Source organism: Microcebus murinus, chromosome 19 (genome assembly GCF_040939455.1).
Source record: "Microcebus murinus isolate Inina chromosome 19, M.murinus_Inina_mat1.0, whole genome shotgun sequence".
Classification (NCBI taxonomy): Eukaryota; Metazoa; Chordata; class Mammalia; order Primates; family Cheirogaleidae; genus Microcebus; species Microcebus murinus.
The window spans coordinates 30,199,370-30,227,220 of NC_134122.1; the positions used below are offsets into that span (position 1 = coordinate 30,199,370).

The window sequence follows — 27,851 nt, forward strand, 5'->3', positions numbered from 1 at the left end:
AACAAAAAAAACAAAAAAAACAAAAAAAAAAAAACAAAAAACAGCTTCTTGCCCTCCTCATCTACTCCTAGCCTAAAATGAAGAATGGCAGTGGACCTAGGGGGCCCTGATAGTGCCACAAAGAAGGGCTGGGAGCCCACAACACCTGCACTGAGGTCTCAGCTCTACCAAACATTGTTTCATTTTGAGCAAGCCCCTCCCATTCCTGAGCCTCAACTTCTAAGATGATGATAATTCCCAAAGGCCCCAGGGTGGTGGTGAGGCCCAATACAAATGTCCATTGGGACCCAGTCTTGGAAGAGCAGAGGGAGGCAAAGGGAAGCCATACGGGCCCACCAGGCACCTTCCTGCAGGGCCCTTATGACATCCTGAAAACCACAGCAATATTACAGCAAATGGCATCTTCAGAAACTGACCAGTCCAACTCCCTCATCTCAAGAGAGGAAAAGGACTAGGGCTGACCAAAGCCCCGCCTGGAACCCATGATTCCAGTCTCACAAGCTAAAAGACAGCTGGCCGCTAAACCAGCCTGGCACACAGCAGGAGGAAGAGGAAGTGGGGTCCTTCTAGAGGCAAGGAGAATAGCAGCAAGAGCACAGCAGATGAAAACCATGGAGGAGAAACACTTTGTAGCGCCATGTAGTGCAGGGGCAAAGCGTCCACAGGCTTGACCACAGCACTGAGCTGTGACAGACAGCGGGCCTTAACCACCACCCCAAGTCATTAAAATGTTAAGCCCAGTGTCACACCCTCTATTAAAGAAGACAAGGGTGTACATGACACGTTTTGGAAAGTTTTCCATCCGACATCATTACAACACTAGTTTGGATGCTTAAGGGATAAACTTCAGCCACTAGTAAATCTACCTGTACTCAGCAGCTCAGTCACAGATGACACACTTCCTTAAGGTATTACTGCCTTTACCCAGGGGGCACAAGGAAATCACTCAGACAGTGTTTTACCCAGATTGAGCAAGTCACTTAGAACCACACTTTACAAAAGCAAAACCAAACACACATGGGATCCCCAAAATTTCTCGATTTTGCTTAGTCAAATGCTATTTCCCATGGCTACCAGTAAAGGGAGCTGGTTCCTGGGCTTCCTCAGCCCAGCACTGCCTGGCCCCAGCTTTCTCCCTCGCATACATGCTAACTTTCACCTAATGATGTTGACATTCATTTGGCTTTCAGGACTTTACCACAGCCCCCAAGAAGAACAAGGTGCCAAGTGTTTACAATTCTCCCAGCACCTGCCAGGTTAAAAGGTCAGGTATTTACTAAGCCCCCTCTGGCCATACAACCATCAGAGGAAGGTTAATTTAGAAAGGCCACACTACAAATCAGGCATGGGAAAACCCTGGCTAAGCCATGCAAATAAATCACACCCCTCCCAGCTCCAGAAAAGCCAGAGGAATCGGGCCTCACACCCAACCCAGGAGGCAGGCCCCTTTGAGGTTGTTTTAACTAACAAAGCTGGCTAGCCCAGTTCCCTCCTGGCTCACATGCAGGGCAAGGGCAGGGGCAGGAGCAAGAAGCAGCACGTGTGGGGCCAGCCATCTTCCTTTCTGTAATTCGCCTGGCCGGCACCCCCACATCAGGCTGGGGAAGAGAGACCCCAGAGAAATACTGGGGGGAGAGATGGTTTAGGGGATACCAATGGAAGCCTCATACCAGGAAAAAGAAGCAAAGCCCCATTAAGTGGCCTGATTTATTTTTTATTTTTTTATTTTATTTTATTTTATTTGAGACAGTCTCGCTCTGCTGCCCAGGCTAGAGTGAGTGCTGTGGCGTCAGCCTAGCTCACAGCAACCTCAAACTCCTGGGCTCAAGCAATCCTCCTGCCTCAGCCTCCCGAGTAGCTGGGACTACAGGCATGCGCCACCATGCCCAGATAATTTTTTCTATATATATTAGTTGGCCAATTAATTTCTTTCTATTTATAGTAGAGACGGGGTCTCGCTCTTGCTCAGGCTGGTTTCGAACTCCTGACCTTGAGCAATCCTCCTGCCTCGGCCTCCCAGAGTGCTAGGATTACAGGCATGAGCCACCACGCCCGGCCTGTTTTTTATTTTTTTAAGACAGAGTCTCACTCTGTAGCCCAAGCTAGAGGGTAGTGGTGTGATCACAGCTCACTGTAGCCTCAATCCTGAGCTCAAAGGATCCTCCCCGCCTCACCCACCGTACCCAGCTAAATCATCTGACTTAATCCCAGAATCCCAGCTCAAGCACTACTAGAAATGTGTCTCAAAATAATTCATAAGAACTTAAGAAGCCCCATGAGGCTGGGTGAGGCAGATCCCACGGAAGTTCCAGCACTGCCAATAACCATTCTGGGCTGGCAGACAGAGCACACTGCTCTCTGGATGGTAACAAATGGACCCCCATATTCACAGTGGGAGGTGGGGAGAGAAGCTCCCTGAGTCATGCTTATGTCTATGTTCAAGTCTACAGAGGGACCAAATGATACTTCCCCGTACACCCAATTCCCTTAAAGACCTCAGATCCACATTTCTCAACTCCTGGAAGGAGCAAAAACCATAACCCATCTAAGGCCTACCATCCCCCATCTACCAGAATCCTCCAGAGTCCCTCAAGATACCTTCTCCTTCCCCATCACATGTCCCATTCTTGTGGCCTGGGTTTAATCCCAGCTCTGCCACTTGCTGGCTGCATGGCCACCTCAGTGTATCACCTGAAAGTTGAGGACACTACCCACCTTAAGACCATACGAGCATTAGTGAAAGCACTCACGTACCACTCAATAGGGCCTAGTATATAATGTGTACTCAAGAATGGGGCCCGGCGTGGTGGCTCATGCCTGTAATCCTAGCACTCTGGGAGGCCGAGGCAGGCAGATCGTTTGAGCTCAGGAGTCTGAGACCAGCCTGAGCAAGAGTGAGACCCCATTCTCTACTAAAAATAGAAAGAAATTGGCCACCTAAAAATATATAGAAAAAATTAGCTGGGCACAGTGGTGCATGTCTGTAGTCCCAGCTACTTGGGAGGCTGAGGCAGAAGGATTGCTTGAGCCCAGGAGTTTGAGGCTGCTATGAGCTAGGCTGATGCCACGGCACTCTAGCCCTGGCAACAGAGTGAAACTCTGTCTCAATAAAAAAAAAAAAAAAGAATGGGAGTTGCTCTCACTATGTCTTTAACAAGCTGGCAGGGTCCCCAGAAACCCAATTTGAACAAATACTGGAGGCCCAAGAAGCTGCCAGGGAGGTCTCAGTCACAGTGGGAAGCTTCAGCCCTCAACATGGGGCATTGGGCATGGAGGGGACGAGTGAGCAAGGTAGCAGTGAGAATCTGACTGGCCAACGTCAGTACTAATCAACAGGATATTCTCCTCCCTGGAAACCAGGGCAGCCACAGGCCCACACGCTCCATCACAACCGCCCCCCCCCCCCAGGGTACTCTGAGAAAACAGCCCTACACCATCTACCACTCTGAATTCTTCAAATGCTCTCCAAGCCCAACACTCTCAATCATGAGGAACAATGAAGTCCCCTGGTCAGCTGGACCAGTTGCAGGTCCACAACCAAGCTGAGGATGTTCACCCACTGGCCAAATCCAGGGGATTTTCTCACTTTAAATGCCTCCTAGTCTTGACTGGACCCATGATTTCATTATCTTTCTCAAGGAGCCGAGAGCTCTACAAAACACTCTGGGCTGGGCTAGGTCACCTATGCCACCTATGGCTACCTGCCACACACCCAACATTTTGCACTGTCCTCACAGCCCTCTTCTGTACTAGACTATGGCTCAGGGGTAGGAGCTGTAGCTTTGGTCTCAGTGTCTGGCACACAGCAGGAGTCAACAACGCATTATCGCCGGGCACGGTGGCTCACGCCTGTAATCCTAACACTCTGGGAGGCCGAGGCGAGAGGATTGCTCAAGGTCAGGAGTTCGAAACTACCCTGAGCAAGAGCGAGACCCCCATCTCTACTATAAATAGAAACAAATTAATTGGCCAAGTAATATATATAGAAAAAATTAGCCGGGCATGGTGGCGCATGCCTGTAGTCCCAGCTACTCGGGAGGCTGAGGCAGGAGGATTGCTTGAGCCCAGGAGTTTGAGGTTGCTGTGAGCTAGGCTGATGCCATGGCACTCACTCTAGCCTGGGCAACAAAGCGAGACTCTGTCTCAAAAAAAAAAAAACAACGCATTATCAGGCACACCACCAGCCAAGTGCACAGGCAAAAACCCTTTAACTTTGCTCCAGAGGTCCCTATCACTGTGAGAAATGAAAGGATTATACATTTTAACCTGCGTGGTGACTACCAGGACTCAAGTCCCAGAGGTGAAGACTCTGGGGGACACAGGGCTGGGGATGGCCACGACACTTCAGCACCCACGTGGCACAAATGGAATGACATGGCACAAACAACCAAGGGAGCAGGTGTCCAGGCTGCAGATATCGGGTGAGTCTTCCCAGCTGCGTAAGAGCAGAAAGCCCAGCCTACTGACAGGGCACATGGGCAGACAAGATGCCCAGCAGGGACACACAATACCTGGCTGCACTGGAAGTGGACGGTCCTGGGGGCAGGTGCTGCAGTCCCAGGTGGGAGAGGCTGGAGCGGTAGAGGGGCTGGCTAGCCAAGGTGGGAGGGGCCCCACCCCAGGGGTTGGTGGTGTTCAGCCTGGGTGCAGACCTAGCCCCAGAGAGGGAGGGTTTGTTGTATGGGGCAAAGGCCTGGTGGGCCCCATAGACGACAGCAGTCCTGTGGGGGGGCTGAGGGACAGGGTACGCAGGAAGGTTGGTCATGGAATGGCGGTAGCGGCCTGACACAGGGCCAGTTCCACTGCCGCTGAGGCACTGATGGCAAGAGCAGGCAACTCCCGTGTGGCCTGGTGGAGCGATGACGGTGGTCACTGGGTAAGGGGGCCCTGTCTGGCGCCGCACGCTCCGGCAGAAGCTGGATGTCTTGTTGGTTTGCGTTTGTGTGGCGTAGTTGACAGTGTAGTTGTACCCCAGGGGAGCCAAGTCCACAAGCTGGTTTCCCCTGGCCACTTGCTGCTCCAGATAATCACAAATGCTGGCTTCATAGCCGGTCCAGGTACCATCGTCACTCAGCCACTCCCAGACGATGCCCCGGCCAGGGGCAGAGTGCTGGGGGAACAAGTGCCTCCGCACAGCCCGCATGGTGCCTGTTTTAAAAGGAGTATTCACATAGTTAATCTACTAGACCCCCCCCCAAACATAGGGGATTTTCAAATTCTTTTTTCAACAACAAAAATAAGCAAATATTATCACTATCATGCTGCTATTTCATCTAAGGGCTAGCCACTGGCTCTCCTTTTCCAGATTTGGGGGTAAAGTATAGACACTCTAGACAAAAAAAACTGTGGCCCAAAAGGATGGAGTGGCAGAGGGCGACCCATACTCCTTGGCAGGAGGTGATATCGGAAGCTTTGAACAAAGAATATGGCTCAGACTTGAGGCGTTTCAAATGATATTTCTAATAACGAGTCTATATAGCCTTACTTTAAAAATTGAAAGAAAATAAAATGGTCTAATCCAGCCACCAAGAGGAAAGCACATAATTTACATTGTAATATATTTCTTCCCTCCTAGTCTTCTAAGCATGTGTATTTAAGGAGCTGAGAGAATGAAAGTGTTTCCTGCTATTTTCTTGTATGATGCCATAAGCAAAAATAAAACTCTTTATTGTAGGCCGGGCAAGGTAGCTCATGACTGTAATCCTAGAACTCTGGGAGGCCGAGGTGGGAGGATAGCTCAAGGTTAGGAGTTCGAAACCAGCCTGAGCAAGAGTGAGACCCCATTCTCTACTATAAACAGGAAGAAATTAATTGGCCACCTAAAAATATATAGAAAAAATTAGCCGGGCATGGTGGCACATGCTTGTAGTCCCAGCTACTTGGGAGGCTGAGGCAGGAGGATTGCTTAGCCCAGGAGTTTGAGGTTGCTGTGAGCTAGGCTGATGCCATGGCACTCTAGCCCAGGCAACAGAGTGAGACTCTGTCTCAAAAAAAACAAAACAAACAAACATAGTGCAGAACAAAACACCAAACACACAAATGTACAGAAAAGTATGGCAACCTGCCTGGGTTACACAGCTATTGAGTGGAGCCAGAGCCTCTAAATGACCATGGTGCCACCTGTGTGTCAGCCTGCATGCCAGAAAGACCCTTGAATCTCTGCAGGTCGAGGCAGGCATTTTTGGTTTGGGAGACAAGAAGAAAAGGGTGGGAGGGCATGGGCAATGTGTTCCCACAGCACCGCTCCTACTACATGGTACACTCACCCTGTGTGGTGGCTGTTCTCACTCACAGCACCCACCTCCCACCATGTGTTTCAGGGGCAGGGAGGAAGCTGTGCAAATCACTTCAGTAACTCCAAAACCTCTCACAGTGCTGGACCAAAGCAGGCGTTCAGATGTGTGCTAAAGGCAGAAAGTGTCTTACCGGTGTCCTGGCGGAACTGGGTCCAGCTGGGGAGGTCGATGATGTACGGGGCCAGTGAGGGGTCAGCCTGGCCTAAGGGGATGCTGTGGGCCAAGCTTCCGAACCCAAAGCGCTGGCCCTTTTGCTGGACAAACTGCTGCTCAATGTAGCTACAGACAGTGGCACTGTAGGGGTGCCAGATGCCCAGCGCGTCCTGCCATTCCCACACGGCCACTGCCACAGGGCTTGTGTACACCTGCGCCAGGGAAGGGCCGGGGGCCATGGCCATCTTCCCCAGGACTCCCTCTGCTTTCTCAAATGGCTCAGACCACTCTGGCCTGGAGTCTTGGGTTCATCGCCCAGCGCCTCCAGCAGACCTGTGAACAGGACAGAGGCCAGCAGTCAGCCTTGTGCACCAGCAGCCCTGCCAGAGGCAGCCTCAGAGCAGGGGAGTCATGCTTTCCACAGCTGCTTTTCCCCAATACCTTAAGGGCATCGTGAATCAGGTACCTGATCCTTTCTCTTTGCTCTGGAAGCCAGGAAGAGTTCAAAGTCAATCCTGCAGCCTACCTACCTCTGCAAACATTCAGGATGAGGTAGCAGAACCCAGGTGCTAATCATTAGCCCAGCTTCTATCTCATTACCAATAATTTCCCTCTGACCCAACTACCTAGTTTATCCTTTCGCACTCTCCAGTTTCCAAAACAGGTTTGTCCTTAAAATCTGTACCCCCATAATATGCCGGGGAAAAAAAAAAAACAGGCCGGGTGCGGTGGCTCACGCCTGTAATCCTAGCTCTCTGGGAGGCCGAGGCAGGCAGATTGCTCAAGGTCAGAAGTTCAAAACCAGCCTGTGCAAGAGCAAGACCCCGTCTCTACTATAAATAGAAAGAAATTAATTGGCCAACTGATGTATATAGAAAAAATTAGCTGGGCATGGTGGCGCATGCCTGTAGTCCCAGCTACTCAGGAGGCTGAGGCAGAAGAATCGCTTGAGCCCAGGAGTTTGAGGTTGCTGTGAGCTAGGCTGATGCCATGGCACTCACTCTAGCCTGGACAACAAAGCGAGACTCTGTCTCAAAAAAAAAAAAAAACAGGTTTGTGAGGTTCATAGTATTAACACCTATTCTCTAACAGAGTTTCAGAAAACACTGTGTCTCAGAAAGGACCACGGGCTTAAGGACACCCAGGGAACAGTGGCAGAGTTGGCCTTGACACACAGGGCCTGGCTCCTCCATGTCCCCTGTGTGCCCTGTAAGCCTCATGACCCCAAGGGAAGTCCTAGATAAACAATGAACGCTCCCCCTCTGGCCTCTCTGCACTCCATTCCCTATGCCTGAGCCTTGCTGACCAGTCACCAGGTCCATAGAGCTCTTCCCCACATCCAGGGCTCCCTGCAGCCCCCCTCTTCTCTCATGAACACTCAGCATCGTTAGACTCAGCCTGTGTCCTCAGAAAGGCTTGTCCTGAGCACTCATTACACACATTCGTGGCCCTCTACGCTCTTCCCAGCACCAACCAGAACTCTAAAGACCACCTACACACACGTGTGGGTTCCAGCAGGTCTTTGCCCCACCAGATGGCAGCAACCCCACAAACCTCCCTTGTTCACAGCATCAGCGCCAAGCAGAGGACATGCCCTGGGGTGAGTGCTCAATACAGACAACTTCAGAACACAGCTGATGAGCATAGATGATGATTCTATTCCGCGCCGCAGTGTCTGAATGAGAAAATCTGCAAATGTGCCAGATCACGCACCAACTCTTGGAGTACAAGAACAGGGTCCAACACTTAGTGACAAACACCAAACGTACTTGTCTCTTTTAAGCCTAACAGACTGACAAGGTGACACTTCTACTTTATGGACAGGAAACCAAGGCTCAAAGAGGTCAAAGACTTATTTAAGGTTACACATATACTAAAAGTGGTGACACAGAAAACAAACCCAGATCAATGTGGCTCTGAGGCCCACTTGCTGAGAGAGGAAGCTCAGCCTGACCTCTGCCTTGGGCTTTGCTCACAGGCCTTACTTAGGGAGGAGGAAGGAGGCAGGGAGAGGGACCCACGTCTCCAGCACTACCATCCTTGGTTGCTACCACACGCCTATCTGTGCAGGGCTCTGGGCTAATGGGGGCCCCACTCATATATACTTCTCATTCCTACAACCACTCCTGTAGATACACACATCATATTTTATGTCCATTTGGCAGATGTGGAAACTGAGACCCAGTAGCTGCAGTGACTTGCTCACAATCATAAGGCTAGTGACAAGGCTGGGGCTCTGGGCTTCCACTGCTATCTCTTAGAGCAGGTGTCCTTAAACTTTTTAAACAGGGGGCCAGTTCACTGTCCCTCAGATCGTTGGAGAGTGCACACTGTGGGCCCGGGACTAGTCAGCTGCTAAGCAGAATAGGCAGCAGCGGCAAAAACACCTAGCGGGGCCGGTCGCCGTGGCTCACGCCTGTAATCCTAGCACTCTGGGAGGCTGAGGCGAGCAAATTGCTCGAGGTCAGGAGTTCAAAACCAGCCTCAGCGAGACCCCATCTCTATTATAAAAATAGAAAGAAATTAATTGGCCAACTAATATATACAGAAAAAATTAGCCGGGCATGGTGGCGCATGCCTGTAGTCCCAGCTACTTGGGAGGCTGAAGCAATAGGATTGCTTGAGCCCAGGAGTGTGAGGTTGTTGTGAGCTAGGCTGATGCCACAGCACTCACTCTAGCCTGGGCAACAAAGCGAGACTCTATCTCAAAAAACAAAACAAAACAAAACAAAAAAACACCTAGGGGGCCAGATAAATGTCCTAGGCAGGTGACATGTGGCCTGCAGGCCATAGTTTGAGGACGCCTGCCTTAGACTGAACTACACCATGAAGGTTTCAATGAGAAGGGCAGGGCCAGCTGCCCTAGAAGGCAGACAGATCTGCAGCAGTCCATGAAATGGAGCAGGCATGGGCTCTGGCATCAACATGCTGTGTACTCTTCCTACCGTCTTAAGTACCCAAGCTTTCCTGGCTCATTTTCTTTCAGAAAATGGAGATATCGACATTTCTCCTAAGTGCTTTCCATAGGGATTAAGGCAGACAGGTATGCATAAAGCACCCACGCAGCATCAGGCACACAGCCGACACTCCACAAATGTTGGCCTCCCCTCCCTTCCCACCCCCTCACACCCAGCACCCACCCATCCCTCAAGTCTGGGTGAGGAACGATGGCAAAGGGAGGCATCAAGTACACAGCATGGGAGCAAAAGTGAGTCAGGATGGCAGTAACTCTGCACACACCTGTGCGGGCCAGGCCTGCCCACTCCTCCACAAAAGCCCACCTCCCACCCTGGAGGATTAGATCTGGGGTGCCCTCGGGTGGGCTGGCTGGCTGAGCTCAGTGTCTGCAATTAGAAGTTTCTATAACCACATTGAGGTACAAATCAGAGGACTGGTTTTCAAGCCAATTACTACTGAGGTGTCACTCAGCCGCAGGCAGCTGGGGCCTCCCTTATCTTCACCACACAGGGTGTGTCCCAGCATGTCCATACAGCCCCAGATGAACCAATTTACAGAGCTCCACGAAGCAGCCTGAGAAATACATCAAGAACTTCCGCTAAAGCTTTCCATAAAGATGTGCATCGTCCAGAGCAAGGGCCCACCATGGGTCCAGCCCCTGTCGGAGTACTAGAGACCCCAGAGGAAATGACATGGCACACAACCACTCCATGACCAACCACTGTCCCACTCATACCAAGCCCTTCACCTTTGGTACCTTATGTTCAACAACATCCAATTCTAGCAAGTCCCAGAACATTCCAGGCCATTTCCCAACCCGCAGCCATTGATCCTGTTGGTGCAGAGATCCAGACTCCTTTCCTCCATACAAACCCCCAGGCAAACGTGCCCATCCTTCCAGACCCAACCACAGCCATCTTCTCCTAAGCTCTGGGCCCCACACCCTCACCAGAGAAGACTGACTCCACCCTCCTGTGTGTTTTCACCCCACAGGCCTCTTCTCCAAACGCAACTGCATTTACTGGTTCCACTGGAACAGGAACTCCCTGAGAGCAGAGCTGGGGCTGCAGCTCTTCAGATGCCCAATATCCCAGAGGGTCTGAAACACCAGAGGACAAAGGAGGGGAGAACCTTCTGCTCCAGGGGCACGGGCACATTTGAGTGGCTGCCCAGAAACGCCCACTGGCGTTCCACTTGAACTCAGCAATTATGCACAATACAACAGCATGTCAGTGCACCCATTCTCTGCAACAGCCTCAGCCATTACTAGGCTGCAGTTCAAAACCTAATTTGTTTCAGCTCCTAATGATGGGGGCTATTTAGGATGTGCTTAATTATGAAAATTATTACTATTATGATTGGCCATGGAAAAAAACCTCAATCTGGAAGCAACTTATAATAATGTAATTCTTATATAAAGTATGGAACATCCTAATGGTGAAATATGAATCAGTCTTTAAAAATGTCTAAGAAAGGCTTATAGACATGTAACCGCACACATAGTAAGCTCTCAGGTGGGTGGGTGTGCCACTTACCAAGCACCACCTATGTGACAGGCACTCTGCTTGGTATTTCTGTCATCTAGTTCTCTCAATCCTCAACTACCCTCAAAGGTAGGAATTATCCTTATTTTACATACAAGGGAACTAAGGCCCAAAGAAACTAAGTATTTACCCAAACCATAAAGGCTATGTTCTTTCTACTTTATATAAGCTAATTTTAAAGAGGCTGAAAGAACACTGAAATATAACTGGAATGCTAGAATTGTGGACTGTTTTCCTTTACCTCTTTCTGTACTTGCAAATCTTCTACAATAGTCATTTTCATTTTGACAATTGGACCAAAGTTTGTTTTGTTTTTTTAAATATCAACAACTTTGACCAGGGAAAACAACATCCTGCTTTGCCCTTGCATTGTCTTATCAGACCTAGCTGCAAATCCCTGTCCACAGCATCATGGCTGAGGCACTGAGGAATGCTGTTCTATTGGAGAGAAATTTTCATCCAAAATAAAAAAGTGACATGCACAGAGGACTTAGAAAAGCTTTAGGACAAGATCTGAGCAGGCACAAGAATCTGAGTAGAAATCACTCTGCCCAGTTGTGAGCCTTGGGGTGGGAGAGCCACACATATGGACCCCACTACAATTGGGCCTTGGGAAGAAGGCCCTGAGTGTGATTTTAAATGGGTATTCAACTCAGGCTGAGCCATTTTCAACTTGCCAACACTGTGAGACACCCATTTCATCCCTGCAAACCTACTGAAACCTGTTACAGCTTGGCAGGCCACCCTTCAATCCTTGTGAGTATAGTGGCTGTCCTCCCTCTGTTGTCCCTAGTGGAGATGAAGGCCACTTGGTGACTGTGGGACAGCTATGGCCCATTCTCTAGGCTCTGGACTCGAGAGTTGGATGGGGTTTCCAGTCCCTGAGGAGCAGAAACCATTTTCCAAACATGGTCATATGCTGCCTATCAATATGTAAAGTGCAGAAACACGGGGAGCCCTTTTTAACACAGAAGTAGCCTCTATTCTCATTTATCCTCAAGGGGCCCATGAAGCTCCTTATAGAATAGGGAAATTCTGAGAAGTGTGGCTTGGAAAACAGACTAGATGACTTCTAGAACCTCTTCCCAGCTCTGCTTCCACCAACCTGGGATGAATTTTCCAAACTCGATCCACTTCACTGTTCAAGTCCTATTTTCTAAGCTGCTTCTCTTTTGGGAGCTCTCCAAGAAGCCTGGGCCTGAAACTTCACATCCCACCAGCTAAAGTAGTGAATTTAACCTGTAACTAGAAATGACCTTCAAAGACCTCACAGTGCAGATGGCCACCCCGGGACCCTATCAGAAAGCCTCTCCAAGACCTTGGAAAGTCTAATCCTGAGCACAAACACATCAAAGAAATGTTCTACTCTACTAGAAATTTTGTTTAGAACAAAAGACAATTCTTTTTACCTATCAAATTAATAAAAATAACTTAATTTCAATACTCAGTGCTAGTAACATTAGAGACTTCACACTGCTGGGAAGGATAAAAACTTTCTGGAAAACAATTTGGTAATATGTATCAGGAGATTTAAAAATGTTCACTTTCAGGCCGGGCAAGGCGGCTCACGCCTGTAATCCTAGCACTCTGGGAGGCCAAGGCGGGCGGATTGCTCAAGGTCAGGAGTTCAAAACCAGCCTGAGCAAGAGCGAGACCCCGTCTCTACTATAAATAGAAAGAAATTAATTGGCCAACTAATACATATATAGAAAAAATTAGCCGAGCATGGTGGCGCATACCTGTAGTCCCAGCTACTTGGGAGGCTGAGGCAGGAGGATTGCTTGAGCCCAGGAGTTTGAGGTTGCTGTGAGCTAGGCTGACGCCATGGCACTCACTCTAGCCTAGGCAACAAAGTGAGACTCTGTCTCAAAAAAAAAAAAAAGTTCACTTTTAGGCCTGGTGCAGTGGCTCACGCCTATAATCTTAACACTCTGGGAGGCTGAGGCAGGTGGATCCCTCGAGGTCAGGAGTTTGAAACTAGCCTGAGAAAGAGCGAGACCCCGACTCTACTATAAAAATAGAAAGAAATTAATTGGCCAACTAATATATAGAGAAAAAAATTAGCCAGGAATAGTGATGCATGCCTGTAGTCCCAGCTACTCGGGAGGCTAAAGCAGTAGGATTGCTTGAGCCAAGGAGATTGAGGTTGCTGTGAGCTAGGCTGACGCCACAGCACTCACTCTATCGTGGGCAACAAAGCAAGACTGTCTCAAAAAATAATAATTAAAAAAAATAAACATGTTCACTTCTTTTGATCCAATAATTAAGATTCTATCTTAAGGAGATTATAGAAAAATTTCAACATAAAGATACTCACCATAGCACTATTTCTACTACATGAAAGAGAAGCATAGAGAAAACTCAATAGAAATGTAACAAAATGTTAACAGTGGCTGCCTTTGAGTGGAGAAATTATAGGAGACCTTTTGTTTGACTTCCTCATATATCTAAACTTTTCATATTTTCTAAAGTGAGGAAGTATTACATCTGTTATGAAGAAAAAAACTCTTTAAAATGTCAAACACTTTTAAAAGATCATAAATATACACCAAAGCACCACCACCTCTATTACTCACCATCATTACTTTAAATGGCTGCTACCATCCCAGTGGAGTTTCACTAGTAATAGGCCTTGTCAACTTACCATGGCACCCCCTTGTCAATGGACACATCCCCCAACCCTGAGTTCCAAGAAAATGTAACCAACAAACCATCCAGGTGCCTAACTATTACAGCAGTCCTGTTAGAACTGAGAATGGGGTTGCTGTCTTGAAAAGAGATCATTTAAGCCAGTGCTACCCAGTCCTTAACTAGGTTTCTAAGATAGTGAGAAACTAACATGTGATTTGTCCCTTGCTCACTAGGTGGCTGGAAAGGAAGTGACAACTCCTCTTCTGGCTAGGGCCTTACTTGAGCCCTCCATGAATATGTCAGAGTAGAATCTTCCAAATGAGATTCAGAAAGCCACAAGGTAGCCAGGGCACAGGCCCCAGCAATCTATAATCCCCTTTTGGGTAACCACCCCCTCCAGAACAAAAGACCTGCTGGCTCCTTCTTGGCCAAGAGCAACCTGACCACCTGCAGCTAGTCAGAGGGTAGAACTCTGGTTTAAGGGTCTACCCAGGGGACAAAATGGGGAGTAGTGGATGCAGCAGTAGATATAGTAATAACAGCAATGGCTACCAGGTACCAGGCACTGTGCTAAGTACCTTATCAGTGTTCTGGGTGATCCTTACAATTGGGAGGTAGGAGTTGTGGGCACACAAATATTCTCTGCATTTCATAACTGATGAAAGTGAGGCAAAAGAAATAACTTGCCCAAGATTACACAGGGACTAAGTAAACCCAAATCTGTTTCCAGAGTCCTTGTCCTTCCCTACCAAGACAGAAGAGGTAAGCTGATGTAGAACAAACCAGCCTGCGGTGTGTTTTGCTTGGCCTATGCAGGTTTTGCCTTTTTAAATTGAGCTGATATGGCCAGGCATGTTGGCTCATGCCAGTAATCTCAGCACTTTGGGAGGCCCAGGAGAGAGGATCACCTGAAGCCAGGAGTTTGAGACCAGCCTGGACAACACAGTGAGACGCTGTCTCTAAAAAAATTAATTGAGCTTATACTTAAAAATTGGAATATCTACCATAAAAAAAAAATCTAGATTTCCAGCTTCTCTTGAAAATAAAAGAAGATGGCAATATACGCAGGCCAGACCTAGACCTGTGATCCACCCTGTAACAATTAGCTGAACCACAGTGGTGGCTGGGTACTCTCTGGGTAACTACAGTTACCACTACTCCCTATGGCAAGGGCCAGCAAACTGTTCCTACAAAGGGCCAACTACTCAACTCTGCCACCATCCTGCAAAAACAACCATCAACAATGTGTAAACTGGCAGGGCACCATGGCTCACACCTGTCTGTGATCCTAGCACTTTGGGAGGCCAAGGCAGGAGGATCACTTGAGACCAGGAGTTTGAGACCAGCCTGAGCAAGAACGAAACCCCATCTCTACAAAAAAAATAGAAAAATTAGCCAGGCGTAGTGAGTGGCATGTGCCTGTAGTCTCAACTACTCTGGGAGGCTAAGAAGGATCATTTGACCCCAAGAGTTTGAGGTTGCAGTGAGCTATGATGATGCCACTATACTCTGGCCCAGGCAACAGAGTTGAGACCCTGTCTCAAAAACAAAACAAAATGTGTAAACTAATGGGAGTGATTGTGCTCCAATAAAACTTTAATAACAGAAACAGCAGTAGGCTGGATTTGGCCCATGGGCCATGTCCTATGCCCATGCACTCCTCCCAACACTCATCACTGTACTTCCACTCTCCTACAACTGAGAAATACTTCTCTGAATCCATGGCTCTATCAAAAAGCGAGAGAGCACTTACGCCTCTGGCTAACCTTGCTAACAATATGCCCTGCCCTCTGCAAACAGGTCAGCCTTTGCCTAACATCCAAGGATGAAACAGAGCATCCAAAAGCACAGCAGGCATTAGGGCCCACACCTGGGAACCTTAAGTGATCCCAGGAGCCACATCAGGCATTGACAACTTTCTCTGCATCAGGATTTCAGGACATCGCCAATTTCTCCTCCCTTTCTACATTCCCCCGGACTCTCAGTACCTGATCCCATGGCTTCAATAATCCTCAGATCACCCAAATGTGTCTTCATAATGTTCCTGCCTCAGCCCCTCAAACTCTTGACTCTGGCCATCTGTACCTCCCAACAGAGCTCAGAATGGGCAAGGCCGTTTCATGCCCTTTAACAACCCCTAGAAAATGTCCACCCCACCCATCTGCTTACTCATCTCTTAATCGCCAGCTTAAGACTCTCTGCTGTATGAAATCTTTCCTACATTCACTCCTGCTCTGTAGACAGAAGTAGCCACTTCTAACAATCAATGCCCATGTGACATCTGAGTGCAATTATCTATCTAGCTCCTCCATTAGCAAAAGCATAAGCTCCTTAAAGGCAAGGATTACGTTCAGGAAAAGATTTTTCAAAGACACAGAACACTGAGCATAAATGAAAAAACACATTTCACTATGTTAAAATTAAGAACAGTTCAACTTATGAGCAATGGTAAAAAAGTAAAAAAAAAGAAAAAAGAAAAAAATTAAAATAAGAAGATAAAGTATAAAACATAAAAAAAAAAAACCAGTTGATCAACAAGACACCTCAAAGTGGAAAAATAAGTTATGAGTTGGGAGAAGATATTCACAATATACACTAAGGATTAAAATATATATATAAAGAGCTCCTACAAATCAATAAAAAGCACCAAGAACACAGAAAAATTGGCAAAAGACATGAATGTTTCACAAGAAACACATATGCCAATAAACATAGAAGAGATAGTCAACATCAGGGCTCAGGGACCCTGAGACCAAGATCCCAAAGATCCCACTCTATACCCCTTCAATTAGCCAAAACAATATATGCCAATAGCAAATGATGACAAGACTTGAGCAGCTACAAGGCCCATACATTGCTGCTAGTCAAGTGGATATTGGAACAAGCACTTCAGTAAACAGCCTGGCAATATCTATGAAAGCTGAACACTTATTTACCCCCTATGATCCAGCAAAACACCATCCCCAAGTTTATTCTCTTGTATGTGTACGAGACACGTATACAAATGTTCAGAGCAGGACGCTAGCAAGAATAAAAACCTGGACACTAATAAGTGCCCATCCATAGATATCAGATGAATAAACTGTGGTATGTTCACCCCGTGGAATGTTATTCAGTAGTCAAAACAAAAGAATGTGATGACATAAAATAATATAGATAAATCTTAACAACCTAAAATTTTTTATTTTCCTTAGAAATGCATGGGTATGATAAAACTATGTAAAAATGAACATGAGGGGATACTGGTTCCCTCAGGATGAGAACAGAAAGAAAAACCAAATGAAATGAATGATTAGATGTATAGCTTTTGTTTCGGGTGGCTGGACTGCAAGAGAGCTTACTACATTTATTAAAAATAACTTACTAAATAAAGTGGGCCAAGCATGAACACTGATGAGTATGTATTAATCTAGTTCTCATAAAGCAAATACCAAAGTGACTGCTGAATTCATCTTTGCACTCCAAAGTGCCAAACACAAGCCCTGGCACACAGAATTTCAGGAGGTATTTGTAGAATGAATGGGTTTCTTTTCTCCCTAGCTCAAGGCCTCTTAAGAACCTTCAATAGCATCTTAAGCACCTTCAACGAATCTGAAGCCAAACTTATCTTCCTCCCTAATTGTCCTTGTCCCTGGATTACCAGGCTCCACTCTGCCCCAGGCAGCCAGGAGAAAAATCAGAGACTCCCACTTCTCCTCAACCTTCCCCACAGCCCAGCAGCTGTCTGGCCTGCTCTCTCCTCACCTCCTCAGCCCCTACTGCTAGCATTTGGTGGGGACCTTTCTGCTTTAATAAAGTACTCCCTCCCCAAGAGTTCTCCAACTTTTTTTTTTTTTTTTTTGCAAGCTCTGTTGCCTGGGCAACAGAGGCATCAGGCTAGCTAACAGCAACCTTAAACTCCTAGGCTCAGGCAATCCTCCTGCCTCAGCCTCCCGAGTAGCTGGGACTACAGGCATGCACGACCATGCCCAGCTAATATTTTCTATATATTTTAAGTTGTCCAGCTAATTTCTTTCTATTTTTTAGTAGAGATGGGGTCTCACTCTTGCTCAGGCTGGTCTGGAATTCCTGACCATGCCCAGCAGTTCTCCAACTCTTCTCTCTCCTCCTAGTCCACTTCACACACACATGGGTAAAAAACTAAGCTTCCTGGAATACAGTTCTGATCCTGTCTCTTCCACACCTCTCCAGAATAAAGTTCCAAGTTCCAATTCCTTTGGTCGACAAGTCAAAGCCCATCACAATATGGTCCCTCCCTCCCAACAATATACAACAATGCACTTCCCTCCAATCCCTCTCACCTACACCCTTCTCTCTACAATACCCCCCCCCCAGAGTTAAGTGACTAAGACCAGCTACTCCCATCTAAGTCCAGCGTTTCCCCACCTCCATGTCTCTGCTCCACCTCCCACCCCACCCACTTGGCCCCTACCCTTACCTTATCCACATTTAAGGCCCAATTTAAACAGCACCTCTGTGATGCCTTGATGTGTGTCCCACAGAAAGAAAACACCCTCTTAACTTCCACAGCATGTCTGTCTGTCCTTTGCAGTTCTCTATGTTCATTTTATCTCTTCAATTGGACTGTGAGGAACTGAGGGCAAAATTTCTCATCTACTTCTCCTCTACCAGAAGCTATGGGGACAGTCACAAAGAGAATAATCCAATCTAATCCATTCCACACTTTGCAGCCAGTATGCTCCTTCAAAACACTCATCAAGGAATTCTGCTGAACTCCTCCTGCTCCCCAGAGCCTTGGAATGGCCCACAAAACCCTCCAAACTCAGCCCTCTATCTACCTTCCTGGCCTCCACTGCCCTACCCCTTGTTGCCCCAGCCACAATGAGCTACTTACAGTAGCCCAGCTGTGCCCTGGTGACTTCATGACTTTGCAAATGCTCACTCTTCTGCCAGGCTACTTTGCCCCACTTTCTAAGTCATATCACAATGACAACAACCTGTCACTGACCATGGTTTGTCTATCATTTCCACCAAATGATGAGCTCCCAGAAGAAAGAGATCTTGTCTAACACCCAGTAAAGGTTTATGCAACAAAAGAAATGAAAATTTTCAGTTCAAATGTGAAAATCATGACCTGTGTCCTTCATCCCATAAAGCATGTCTTAAAGTGAAAACCATGTGGAAAGCATCCTCTAAGACTGGTTAAACAGGAGAGGCAGTTGGCAAGAAGCCACCTGAATTTATTTGAGACAGTTGGCAATCAACAATCAACTCCCAGGGCTCACTTTCATCCTGGAGACCTCAAATTCCACCCTCCCCAGGCCCCATCTTCTCTACTGAAAACCAGATGGACAAGGCAGCAAGGGAAAGTCCCCATCGCTCTCACCTTTTCTCTCTGGAGAGCTGGCACAAACTATCTCTTCTTGATGGAGACAGCAGATCTTTAGGAGGAATGACTTGTTTGAGTTCCCATCTTGATATAAATCGCAAATGTGAAAGGCTTGCTGACTCAGCGACACAAATTATTCCAAGGCACCTTTGCCAACAAGGAAGATGATGATCAGATTTTAAATCGAGAAACGGCAGTTAGTAAAAACGAGTGCACAGATGTTGGATCCATGTGCTGTGGCTGGGGACTAAAAACCACCTGATTTATTTTCCAACAGCCTGGGCAGAGCTGAAGCTACAACAGTCTTCCTCAGCCCACTTAATCGAAGAGATAGTAAAAAAATAAACCTGAGCCCTTTCACAGAAAGACCTAAAAGGACTTCATAAGCCGGTCTGGCAGCGTAGGCATCTCGGAAATAGACACACCAGAGAGGATAAATATTTGGCCAAGGTCACACAGCAAATGAACAAAAGGCCTAGTTATCCGGGAGGCTTAAGTAAGATTTTGGCTACCAAAAAGTCTACTTTTTAGAACTCTAGAGAAGCTACAATGGAACGCAGAAATATTTTTGAGTTGAGTTTCCCACGGGCCCAAGCGTCTGTACACATCCTAATTCCATCGCGCTTAGGGAAGTGGAGCCAGTGTGGAGCACCGCGGCTGAGAAAGGCGGGATCATGAGAGCGCAACTCCAGAAAAAGGAAGAGTTCTAAATCCTCTTCAGCACACATCACGCACCCCCAGAAGGGAGGCAGAGCCCTGGGAAACAAGAGCTTCCGGGATTGGGGACCCCACTTGAGTGAAGCAGAGTTAGCAGGCAAACTCCTCCAAAGTACAGCCCCCGGCCCAGTGAGTCTTCCCCTGGAGACAGACCCCAGCAGAACACACGTCCTCGTCAGGTAGCCGGGTGGCAGGATCACCACCGCCTCCCCCCACGTCCTGTGGGAAGAAGTGCACGCCTCCCGACTGACCCGAACTCCCAGGAGCGGCGCCCTTCTCCCTGAGATCCAGTCAGCTTCCACGCTCCCCGCCCCAGCACCCAGTCCTGTCCTAAACTCCTCGCGCCTCCCAAGTCGCCCAACTCCCGCCTCCAGGACCTCGGGCCCGGAGCCAGTAGTCCCACTCCCATGGGACCCCGAGCCTCTTCAGCCGCCCGGCCCTGCCCTCCCTCCCTCCCACACTCCCGCGCCCGCCCCCTTCCGGCCCCAGCTCGGCTTGGTCTCCCCCCAGTCACCCCCGAGCTCGGGACCCCAGCCCTGGCGACGAGCAGGTGGCCCGCCCGCCCTCTCACCGAGGCTGAGGAGGGCGAGGGGACGGGCTAAGGGCACCGCCGCGCTCGGGCTGCAGCTCCGGCTTGGCCTGGGGAGGGCTCCGGCTGTGGCTCCGACTCTCTGAAGAAGGCAGTCAGAGTGAAACTCGGCGTCGCAGCTTCCGAGCTCTCCGCTGCGCGTGCCCGGGGCGCGGTGCCTTCTGGGAAATGTAGTTCCTGCGGAGCCGAGGGGGCGGGGCCGAAGGGGGAGGTGCGAAACGCAAGGCGCTTGGGATGGTCAGGTGTAGCTACTGTTACTCGGCCTGTACATTCATTGACTTACCCCTTCATTAATTAGTGATTCATTTAAAATAGTTTTTACAGGTACATACATGGTCCCAGGACCTGTGCTACTGTGTACTGGGGATTAAAAGATGAAGCAGACATTTTATCTCATGGAAGAGCTTCCCATCTACTTGGGAAGACAGGCACTTAAAACACGCAATTACAATATAGTGGGGATATTGCTGTGCTAAAGCAGTGAGAGCACAAAAGGGTGTGCCTAGCTTGGCTGGGGGGTGGGGACAAGACAACACAAGGGAGGTGACCTGCCTGGGTTGGAATTTGAAGCTTGCTGAGGGGTTTGCCAGATGGAGTACAGGGAAGCCCTTTCAAAGGAAGAGAAATGTGAAACCCTAATGCATTCTGGAAACAGTGAAAAGTTCAGTGTGACCAGGACAGAGGGCACTTGGAGGGGATGAGGAAGGAGAAAATGGGCCAGCTCACCACAGGATATGAGGAGTACGGGAGAAGGCTGGGTAGGATTATCATGGACTTTAGATGCCCCGCAAGGAATTTGAGCAACTGGATCCAATGGACAGATATAAACAGAGGAATGACAGCATCAAAATTTGTAAAGATACTCTGGTGGAAAATACATTACAGAGAAAGAAAAAGGAGGTGAGACTAATTTAGAGGCCGCTGCTATAGTCCAGATAGGTGATGGGGCCTGAACTAGGCTGGTGGCTAATCTTTCGCAATCACAGACCTCCTTTGCAAAGGTAAAGAAAGCTATTTCCAGAAAATTGCTCAGATGTGAGTATTCACACGTGTGTACACACATGTTACCTGTGCTGACAATCTTGCAGACAGTTTCAGGAAGATCAGGATCTGCTGAATCTTGGAGGACCAAGTATCCAGTTAAGGATACTTAACTGTCCTAATGTCACTGATCCCTTGTCAGGGATTTAAGACAGATTCAGACATATAGAGTTGGAGTTTGGAGGAAGAGATCTTCTCTATCATTAGGTCCCATTCAGTTCAAAAACATCATTTTATAGAAGAGGAAACTAAGGACTAGAGAAGGGAGAATAATCTGCCCAAGGGTAGTGAAGGAAGAGAAAACCCTATAGCCCAGTCTCTGATGCCCCAGGTGGGGATTCTTTACAACCTGAGAACTGGCTTAGGGAACACAGGCCTTGCATCTGAGTAGGCACCAAAATAAGATTTGCCCAATCATGCCCAGAGCTAGCCTTCCTCAAAAAATGAAGTGTAGGCCAGGCACAGTGGCTCACATCCGTAAGCACTTTGGGAGGCTGAGGAGGGAGGGATTGCTTGAGGCGAGGTGTTCAAGACCAGCCTGGGCAACCTAGCAAGACTCCATCACTATGAAAAATCAAAAATTAGCTGGGCATGGTGGCACACATCTGTAGTCCCAGCACCTGGGAGGCTGAGGAAGGAGGACCACTTGAGCCCAGGAATTAGAGGTTGCAGTGAGCTATGATGACACCACTGCACCACTTGACCAGGCAAGAGAGCAAGATCCCCCTCCAAAAAAATGAAGTGTAGTTTTTTTTGTTGTTTATTTGTTTTTTGAGACAGAGTCTCTCACTTTGTTGCCCAGACTAGAGTGAGTGCCATGGAGTCAGCCAAGCTCACAGCAACCTCAAACTCTTGGGTTCAAGTGACCCTTCTGCCTCAGCCTCCTGAGTAGCTGGGACTACAGACATGTGCCACCATGCCCGGCTAATTTTTTCTATATATATTAGTTGGCCAATTAATTTCTTTCTATTTATAATAGAGACGGGGGTCTCGCTCTTGCTCAGGCTGGTTTCGAACTCCTGACCTTGAGCAATCCGCCCCCCCTCTGCCTCCCAGAGTGCTAGGATTACAGGCCTGAGCCACCGCGCAGCCAGAAGTGTAGTTTTTTTTTTGTTTTTTTTTTTTTTTTGAGACAGAGTCTCGCTTTGTTGCCCAGGCTAGTGTGAGTGCCGTGGCGTCAGCCTAGCTCACAGCAACCTCAAACTCCTGGGCTCGAGCGATCCTTCTGTCTCAGCCTCCCGAGTAGCTGGGACTACAGGCATGTGCCACCATGCCCGGCTAATTTTTTATATATATATCAGTTGGCCCATTAGTTTCTTTCTATTTATAGTAGAGACGGGGTCTCGCTCTTGCTCAGGCTGGTTTTGAACTCCTGACCTTGAGCAATCCGCCCACCTCGGCCTCCCAGAGAGCTAGGATTACAGGCGTGAGCCACCAGGCCCGGCCTCAGAAGTGTAGTTTTTAAACTGTGATTTATAACAGATGACTGCAATAGCTACAGATTAAGATGAGGACGTTTCCCTTCCCCTTTATGTTGCAGTTTTCTCAGCCATAAGCATCTATGACATTCCTAAAGCACTTGATATATGCCAAGCACTTACCATGCATAACCTCATCGAATTCTCTCAATGGGGTAGGGCCTATGGCTATCTCCATTTTATTTATTTATTTTTTTTGAGACAGAGTCTCACTCTGTTGCCTGGGCTAGAGTGCTATGGCGTCAGCCTAGCTCACAGCAACCTCAAACCCCTGGGCTCAAGCAATCCACGTGTCCCAGCCTCCCGAGTAGTTGGGACTACAGGCATGCACCACCATGCCTGGTTAATATATATATATATATATATATATATATATATATATGTATATATATATTTTTTTTTTTAGTTGTCCAGATAATTTCTATTTTTAGTAGAGACAGGCTGGTCTTCCTCTTGCTCAGGCTGGTCTCTAACTCCTGAGCTCAAACAATCCACCCGCCTTGGCCTCCCAGAATGCTAGGATTACAGGCATGAGCCACCATACCCGGCCACTATCCCCATTTTAAAGATGAGGGCCTTGAGGCACAAAGCTTCAGCAATGTATCTTAGTTCACACAGTTGGCAATTGGTAGAGCTGGCCTTTAAATCCAGATGGTGTCTAACTCCAGACTTGAGCACCCCTAGATGACTGGCCTCTTGAGGTGGGCTGGGGTGGGGCTGTAAATGAAATGGTCTGAAGCAATAGAAAAGACATTCAAAAGATATTTTCTTAAGTGCTTCCTTTTTCCTCAGTGAAATGCTGAAATGATGGTTATTGTCTAAATATTCCACTGTGCACACACCTGGAGACTGAAAGAGATAGAACAACGGTGGGAGGCTGGGCTGGAAAAGTTCTGGCACCTAGGCTCTGGGGAGATGGAGGAGACTTCCCACCCAGAGAGTTGATGGATCTGGAGCTCTGGGAGGCTTGCTGGGGCCCTCTGGTTCCAGTTCCAGTTGGCTAGGGAGGCCAAGACTGATGACCAGTGTGGGTGCCGGGGGAGAGGCCCATGAGGTGAGGGGTGGAAGGACAGCCAGGTGTGAACTCTGGAGAGATCTGGACTAGAGATGGGGAGTTTGGAGTCCCAGGCAATGAGATGGAGCTCACTCAGTATGTCTTAGTCCCTTGAGGCTGCTATGCCAAAATACTATGGACTAGGTGGCTTATAAACAACAGAAATTTATTTCTGACAGTTCCAGGATCTGGGAAGTCCAAGATCAAGTTACCAGCAGATTCAGTGTCTGGTGAGGGCTTGCCTTCTGGTTCATAGATGGCTGTCTTTGGGCTGTGTCCTCACATGGCAGAAGGGGTGAGAGAGGACTCCACCCTCATGACCTAATCACTGTCCACTGTCCAAAGGCCCCACCTCTAAAGACCTTCACATTGTGGATTAGGTTTCAACACGTGAAGTTTGGGGTCTGGGGAACACAAACATTCAGTCCATAGCATGAATCCATAGCATGAGACCCCAAAGGGTGAGAAAATGTAAGGCCAGGGCTGAAGAACACTGGCATTGGAAGCACAGAGAAGGTGGAAAGAGAGGTAGCTGGAGAGTGGCTGAACTGGGAGGCACCTGGTGATATCAGAGCACCCAGGAGGGGAGGGACCCAGGAAGAAAGTGGTCAGTGATGTCAGACACACCTGAAAGGCCCAACAAGCTGGTCCCCTGAGAGGGGAGCCTATACCAGAATCCAGGGTCCTGCCTCCTAGTCCAGGGCTGTCTCATCTTTCAGTCTGCCAAATGACTTTAAGAAAGTTCCCAAACTTCTGACTTAGCTACAGGGAGGCCATTGGTGACCATACAGTGGTTTCCCTTGAGAAGTAGGGGCTTGAGCAGATGTTTGTGGGTTGTGAAGGTTAGGAGTGAAGTCTAGGAGTGGAGACAACTCTTCCAAAAAAAAAAAAAAAAAAGAAAATCCTTGGGTTTTACAATTATGGTGGGAGGAGAGAGTAGAGGACAGATCCACACGTGTGGAATAATGTCATCAGGCTGCCCTGCCCTAGCTGTGGACAGACATGAGAGCCAACATAGGAACATCCAAGGGCTGGGATCATGGGTGATTTTTAGTTTCTTTGTATTTTTCCTGTTTCATTTGAGCATGCCCCAATGAATGGATTCCATTTTTATAACCTGAAAAGACTGACTTTTTTTATGTAGGAAAAATGAAGAGTGCAGGTTGTGAATAAAAGCAAAATAGGGCAACAGCAAGGGGAGAAGGAGGGGTTGGACTTTTATTTTTTAGGTAAGAGAGAGGCTGAGTGTGCAGAGTCCTGAGGCTGCAGCAGGATGTCCCTCAGGAACCTGGAAATGAGGGAAATGGGATTGGCCACTTGCAAACTGCACTTTAAACTAATATACATAGCAAATGACCAGAGAGGAATGAACTGGCAGCAGGAGGAAGCTGGCTAAATTAGCCTGGAGCACTAGGTAGCCCTTAGAAACAATGAAAACTCTTAGGCGCTTATCAGAACAGGTGAGCCAGATCTATTATTAAGTAAAAAAGAAACTTTCAGAATAGAATGTGCACCTATTTGTATGTGTGCGTATATGTGTGTGTCTCAGTGTGTGTGTGTTTTTTTTTTTTTTCTTGAGACAGAGTCTCGCTTTGTTGCCCAGGCCAGAGTGAGTGCCGTGGCGTCAGCCTAGCTCACAGCAACCTCAAACTCCTGGGCTCAAGCAATCCACCTGCCTCAGCCTCCCGAGTAGCTGGGACTACAGGCATATGCCACCATGCCCAGCTAATTTTTTCTGTATATATTAGTTGGCCAATTAATTTCTTTCTATTTATAGTAGAGACGGGGTCTCACTCTTGCTCAGGTTGGTTTCGAACTCCTGAGCTCAAACAATCCACCCGCCTCGGCCTCCCAGAGAGCTAGGATTACAGGCGTGAGCCACCGCGCCCGGCCTCAGTGTGTGTTTTTAATTGCATGCTGTACACAGGCTTGCAGACATAGAAAGTGTCTGGGAAGAAATCCAAGAAGCCCCCAGAAGGTAAGGAATGAACTAAGGAATTTTTTTTAATTTACTACATTCTTGTAAGGGCCCCCTCCTCTAGGGCAGACCCTCACACACACATACCCAAAACACAAACACACAGTAGGGAAGGCTGCTTCTTGCACATGTTACTGCTTGAACAAAGGCACAGGGAAATGTTCCTAGCAGGGGCTCTTTATCCTAAATTTTCTGCCCAGAGCAAGTCCTTCTTTTTTTAAAAAAAAAAACCCTGAAAGGATGGGATTTGTGTGGCCAACCCAAGGATCTGCAAGTGCTCCTCCCAAGCAACTGAGAATGAATGAGTTGGCCCAAGAAAGAATGTGACTGTTGGCTACAGAATGGGGAGTGGTGTTAACAAAAGAAACTTAGACTTTAAAAAGTCCTTAAACTCCACTCCAGATAGCAGCTCTTATTGCCTCTGAAGGCTCTAATCCTGGAACCAGCTCCCATCTCACCCAGGAGCAAGAAAAGATCAACGCAAACTTAAGAAAAAGGGAAACACTGAGGCCCAGCATGGATGCTAAGGGGCTCGAGCATTTTCTGATGTTTTGCTTGGAAAGGCAGAATTTCGTTGCTTGGTGCTGCAGTTAATTGGCCTCCATCTGACACTCTGGAAGGATTGTCTGATTAGAAGCTACAGCTGCTTTGCTCATTATTTCTGATGAATGGACAGCACCTGGCATCTCCCAGTGACTGTGCCTGCTCGAGCCCCAGGTGTGACCTACACACCCCACAGAAGCATAGGGCTTTGCAGCGCTGAGAAACAAACTCGTCTTTCCCCCCAAAGCATTACCTTATGTAAGTCCCGGTCCCCTGGAACAAGTTTTGAAAGGGCTCATCCTTTTAACTGGTTCCCTTGTGATAAGTCTTCAATAAGGAACATGTGCTCACAGTCAATTCGTCTGAGAAGTTTGTTCTAGCAGGAGGCAACAACACTCCACCCACCCCACAGCCCCAGTTATGGTTCTCCTTATAAATGAATACTCCAGTGCCTGGTCTGGGATATTTGAGTTGTTTAAGAGAAGAGATCAATTGTGGCCTGTGGACAAGCCCAGATTCTTAGCCTAAAACTGAGGGCAAGAGGCCTCTTGGGAATGCTAAATAAAATGTATAGGAGGCCATGGTTTTGGGCCAAGCTCAGGTACTAGGTTCCAATGGACCAAACCAAAATGGACTTGCTCATGCTAAGGGTTTTGAGAGATAGGGCCTCTCTGAGTTGCCCATGCTGGAATGCAGTGGCATGGAAACAACTCACAGCAACCTTGAACTCCTGGGCTCAAGTAATCCTCCCACCTCAGCCTCCCAAAGTGTTTAGATTATAGGTGTGAGCCACCGCACCCAGCCCACTCCTGCTAGGATTTTTGTTTTGTTTTTTTTTTGGTGGGGAGGGGGTTTCTTGAGACGGGGTCTTGGGGTCTTGATCTGTCACCCAGGCTAGAGTGTAGTGGCATGATCATAACTCACTGCAACCTCACACTACTGAGCTCAAGCGATCCTCCTGCCTCAGCCTCCTGAGTAGCTGGGATTACATGTACATGCCACCATGCCCTGCTAATATCTTGTTTCTATTTTTAGTTGCCTGGCTAATTTTTTCTATTTTTAGTAGAGACAAGATCTTGCTCTTGCTAAGGCTAGTCTTAAACTCCTGAGCTCAAGCAATCCTCCTGCCTTGGTCTCCCAGAGTGCTAAGATTACAGGTGTGAGCCACCATGCCTGGCCCCCCTTTACTTTAAACCAGGGGTCCTCAAACTTTTTAAAAAGGGGGCCAGTTCACTGTCCCTCAGACCGTTGGAGGGCCGTTGGAGAGTGTGGTGCACATTCCACACATGTGCACTGTGGGCCCGGGACGAGTCAGCTGCTAAGTAGGACAGCAGCAGCGGCAAAAATACCCTGCATGCCAGATAAATGTCCTCGGCCAGATGAATGTCCTCCATGGGCGCATGTAGCCCCTCAGGACCATAGTTTGAGGACCCCTGCCGGTTTAAACCTTTCAAGTATCCAGTAAAAATTATGGAGGTCATTGTTTTCGACTGAATTTTATAGGAGGCCATGGTTTCAG

At 48.0% G+C, this 27,851-nt stretch overlaps 1 protein-coding gene across 3 annotated transcripts in view; it reads right to left on the reverse strand.

Moving 5' to 3' along the window:
- The window catches only part of DTX2 (deltex E3 ubiquitin ligase 2), a 37,282-nt gene extending 16,917 nt beyond the window's left edge, over positions 1–20,365 (reverse strand). For 2 of the 3 annotated variants that reach the window (XM_012759072.2, XM_012759070.2), the window contains exons 1-4: positions 20,221–20,365; positions 18,930–19,079; positions 6,427–6,782; positions 4,512–5,148 (exon numbers count right to left, since the gene is read on the reverse strand). In XM_012759072.2, coding sequence (XP_012614526.1) covers positions 4,512–5,148; positions 6,427–6,694 — 905 coding nt within the window. In that variant the 5' untranslated portion in view covers positions 6,695–6,782; positions 18,930–19,079; positions 20,221–20,365. The remainder of the gene's footprint in view (positions 1–4,511; positions 5,149–6,426; positions 6,783–18,929; positions 19,080–20,220) is intronic. The other variant, XM_012759071.2, reaches the window with a different exon arrangement.
- Positions 20,366–27,851: the final 7,486 nt, after the last annotated feature.